The sequence below is a fragment of the Suricata suricatta genome, chromosome 4 (genome assembly GCF_006229205.1).
Source record: "Suricata suricatta isolate VVHF042 chromosome 4, meerkat_22Aug2017_6uvM2_HiC, whole genome shotgun sequence".
In the NCBI taxonomy this organism is placed as follows: Eukaryota; Metazoa; Chordata; class Mammalia; order Carnivora; family Herpestidae; genus Suricata; species Suricata suricatta.
In genome coordinates, this window is record NC_043703.1 from 371,834 (window position 1) to 376,148 (window position 4,315).

The 4,315-nt window shown below is 57.0% G+C and overlaps 1 protein-coding gene across 2 annotated transcripts in view; it reads left to right on the forward strand.

Moving 5' to 3' along the window:
- The window catches only part of GAS6 (growth arrest specific 6), a 31,294-nt gene that overhangs the window by 6,350 nt on the left and 20,629 nt on the right, over nucleotides 1-4,315 (forward strand). For both annotated transcript variants that reach the window (XM_029936395.1, XM_029936396.1), the window contains exon 2: nucleotides 2,832-2,856. In XM_029936395.1, the coding sequence (XP_029792255.1) occupies nucleotides 2,832-2,856 (25 nt within the window). The remainder of the gene's footprint in view (nucleotides 1-2,831; nucleotides 2,857-4,315) is intronic.

Below are 4,315 nucleotides of genomic sequence, written 5' to 3' on the forward strand. Positions count from 1 at the left end.
GCAGACAGCTCCGATGTTGAGGCCTACATGCACCATGTCTCATCGCCTCTTCAGAGAGCAGCGCCCTTGGAAGGGATGGCAGAAGGAAAGCTGGGCTAATGGCAGTTAGTCTTAGGATCTGAGTTTTAAAATGCATCGGCAGTTGGTAAGCTTAAGGAAGCAGTACTGATACTTCGGAGTTTTGGAAGAGAGAAGCTAAGAGCATTGATTTAGATATTTCTCCCAATATGCTTCGCTACGTTATAAATAAAACCAACAGTTCAACTGAGGTGTTGTCCAACTCAGTGAAAATTGTAGGACTCTATGTTTGCCTGTTTATTCATTCATATACCCATCCATCTATGCATTTTTCCTTTGACCCGTCCATCCATCCATCTGTCCGTCCTTCCATCCACCCTTCCATCCATCCGCCTATCCACCCATCCATTCACGAAGCAAGCCACGTGTCGGACATACACCTTCCCCTCTAGGATCTTCAGCTCACAGTTTGGTGGCCTGCAGTTTTGCAAACTTCTTTTTATCTTTACTGTTTAAGTAAAGCAGAAGCAAAACCCCGAGAAAAATGATTGCCAGGTGACCAGTGGCCTCATTTCCAAGCTGGGTGGCCCTGGTCTCCTGCCGGCTGGCCTGCCCGCTCCCTGCTCCTGACCCCAGCCCAGCCCTCACACGCCTCATGCTAGGCGTGGCTCCTTTTGTGGTTGAAAAGACAGGGTGAGTTTGTAGGCAGCTGATCCCTGGTCCTGAGTCTGGCCACCTGCACTGTGGCCTCTGCTTCGGGATCCCCATGGGGTGACGCTCATGGGAGTCCAGCCGGCTCCTGAGCCTCAGGCCACAGTTTATGTGTGGCCAACTCGTGGTGACCACGACCACAGCTCTGTGATCTGTGTTCATGCCCTTCTTTCCCGGATTTCCACAGGTCTTCCTCTTTGGTCAGAGCGTAGAGGGACCGTTAGAGAGGTCTCTTTCTTTTGCAGGAGGGCACAGCTGTGTGAGGTGTGCCTGTCCCAGCTTCGCTGTTACATCAGGGTTCACACCTCTGCCTTGGATCACCCGCCACATCAGCACCCTGCCCATCCCAGATAAATCGAGCACCCAAATTAGGATACGTTGTCACCAGCTTGTGGTCCAGTGGTTTCCGAAACCGCCTTCCCTCCAGTGTGGCTAACGGAGGGAGGGGCTTTTCTTCCCACAGCCACACGATCACTAGTAACCCACACGACACAGATCTAGCGAGTCAGCTTTCTGGATCACATATAGAACAGCTCTTCGTGGTGACGCCGCCGCGTATCACCATTGGGCCCTCTGCCCACGGAGCCTCATTGTCTCCAGTCCCTTCATAGTCTGGTTCTCGGTCTCCTGAGCGGACACATCGCGCATCCTAAATATTTTCTTTCAGAGCCTGAGTCCTTTTCTGTGTGACAAAGTCCGGGGCCTTTGCTGTCCCTCTAAACCTGGCGGACGTCACGGCCTGCTTGCCCTCAGCTCCGGGGGCTTCGGCAGAGCTCGCCTGCCTGGCCGGCCTTTCCTGTCTGGGAGTTTCTGGCCCGTGACTAAGAGCAGCACAGAGAGCTGAAGCCAGGCCATGGGGGGCCTCCGGGTGCCGGTGGGAGGGGTGTCCCCGCCCCGGCTGTGTGGCTCTGCCTGTCAGACCTGCCTCTGTCACACCTGCCTGAATGTCACCTTCACAACTGTCACACGAGCTGAAATAAGAAACTTGCTCTGACCATGACTTTTCTTTTAAAGGAGTTAAGAACTTTCTAAGCCACATCTGTATCAGAACATGACTTTCTGAAGGGCATCTCAGCAAAGTGTTACAAACAGGCTGTGTTATAAACAGCGAGGGAAGGGGACAGGTGAGGTGCCAGTCCAGGGCACGAGGCCGGCCACTGTGTGGGCAGCCTGTCACTGCAGATGACACGCCCGCTCTTGCCAGCGTGGTTTTGGGTCACAGCATGCTGTCGGGAGTCCGACCTGGCTTCCTAACCTTGGTCAAACACCACGGCCTGTCTTGAGCCTTGGTTTCCTCCTCTCTGATAACGGGGCTACCTGAAAAGACCTTGGAGTGGTTGTGAGGGTCGGAGGGAAGGACTGCATCGCAGCACCTGCAGGGACACCCCCCCGTCGGTGGCTGCTGCCGCCTGGTCACTTGGTCCCATCAAGGGAGGCATCTAGGGCCAAGCCGCTCTGTGATCGACGCTCACTGGGAGATGACAGTGGACGGGTGGGGCCAAGGACCCCGGGGACAGTCCCAGCTGCTGCCTGCTGTTGGTCAGGGCAGGGCAGGCGGTCCTGGTATTTGGCAGACAGCTTGTTCGGTTGGGACCTCTCGACTTGCACTCACGGACGGACAGACCCTCACTCACACCCTCCACACCTCACTAAGCACCAGTTTCTTTTACTAACACAGTGAGTGCAAATCAGTGCCCTGTGCAGATGGCCCTGCGGGTGGGGTCTGCAGGCTTCTGGGAAGAGTCCCGCGTCAGCGAGGGTCTAGACCAGCTCCCTCCCGGCACTCTGCATCCTGCCATGAGACTCTGGGTCCCTTAAATGACATCGCCCTTGTTGCTTACAGAGGGTCAGGGCCGCGCCCTCCCGCTTCCTTCCTCACGCCCTGGTCTTCCAGGCAGAAAGTGGCTTTCTGGGTGCTTCTGCCCTGCTGTCACTGAGCCAGCTGTGGAGAACCCCCCCGCCCCCCACGCACCTGCCTCCCCAGGTGCCTGTCTGCGCCCCCGGGAGGAAGGTGAGGCGCCCCTCAGCAGCTGCCGTGGGCCCTGTGTGGGGAGCGCGGACCACGCCAGTAAACTGTTCCCCTTCTTTTTCTTTTTCCGCAGGAATATTTTTATCCAAGATACTTAGGTAAGTTCACGTCACCGCTTCCATAGTTGTAAAGGACCAGAGGCGGACATGTGTCACCTGTCAGACACGCTGTCCAGCTCAGTCCGCAGTTACTCCTGGAGGGGAGGGTGCGCTTGGGACTCCCGGGGCACGCGGGGCACAGCTCCTGCTTGTCTTTCTGCCACGACGGCCGTGTCAGCCTCACTCCGGTGCCATGTTCGCAGACCGCTCCTCTGCTCCGACTCCGCTGGCTCGCTGTTTGGGAATGTAGCGGGTTAGTGAGTCTCGGACTTTTTGGTCTCAGGGTGTCTGCACTCCGGAAACTATTGAAGAGGCCGGAGCTTTTGTTCACATGGGCTTCAGTGGTTGATGTTTGCCATGTTCTCAGTCAGAACTGAGCCCAGTAACAAATGTGTCCGTGTGATCTGCACAAGAGCAACGCACAGGCAGGGCTCCTGGCCACCGCGCAGGGGTGTCCCTGGGCACAGTGGCCGCTGGAAAGCTCCCCAGTGCACTCGGGACAGAAAAGAGGAAGACACGTGGCAGCGAAGCCCATCCTGCACCATCGGAAAGGGGCCCGGCTTCCCCGAGAGCCGCTCTTTTAATGAACGCGGTTATAAGACTTTTTAAGATGTGTATCACGTGCGATGAGATAGAGCTGTTCCAGGGTCTTCCTTTTTAATTTCGGTAAATTTTCTGTCGGCCTTACGTCCTCTCAGCGGGCACTTCTCTGGGTCTGTACCGGGCGACAAGCGCGTGGGCCGTAGTTGGCCCGGGAACCTCTGCACCCGGGCTCCCCGTCGGCCTCCGCAGGCCTCGCCCCTGGGAACTGGGGGTTGGTTTCCAGGGGCAGAGGGTGACCAGCTGGCCTGGGGTCCCCTCCAGGTTGCCCAGGCCCTGGTCCTCCTGGGTGTGACAAAGCACCAGGGACCTACTGAAGGGCCAGAAGTGGCCCGACACCCGTTCGGCATGACTTTCAGTGTTCGGTCACCTCCACCAGCTCCCGGGTGAACACCGGCCTGTCAGACGGCTGGGGGAGGGGGACACTCGAATCATGATTTTCAAATTAAGGGCCCAATGGGGGTTCCGTCAGAGACCAACCGGAAGTTGAGGCTTCCTTCTCTGACCGTGGTTTGAAAACTCACTGAATGTGACTGGTGAGAGAGGCTGCAGACGGACCTTTGGACACCGGGTTGTTCCTTCCCGGTGGAGGCGTTTCCTCATTCGCCAGTGTTAACGTGATCTGTGATAACACAGGCTGGACTGTGTTGTTGCTGGAGCACCTGGGAAAAGTGAATAATCTTTTCCAGCAATGTCTCAGAGACGACGGACACGTTCTGAGGTCTGTCCCGTCTCCCGGGACCTGAGGTCTGTCCTGTCTCCTGGGACCTGAGGTCTGTCCCGTCTCCCGGGACCTGAGGTCTGTCCTGTCTCCTGGGACCTGAGGTCTGTCCCGTCCCTGGTGACCTGAGGTCTGTCC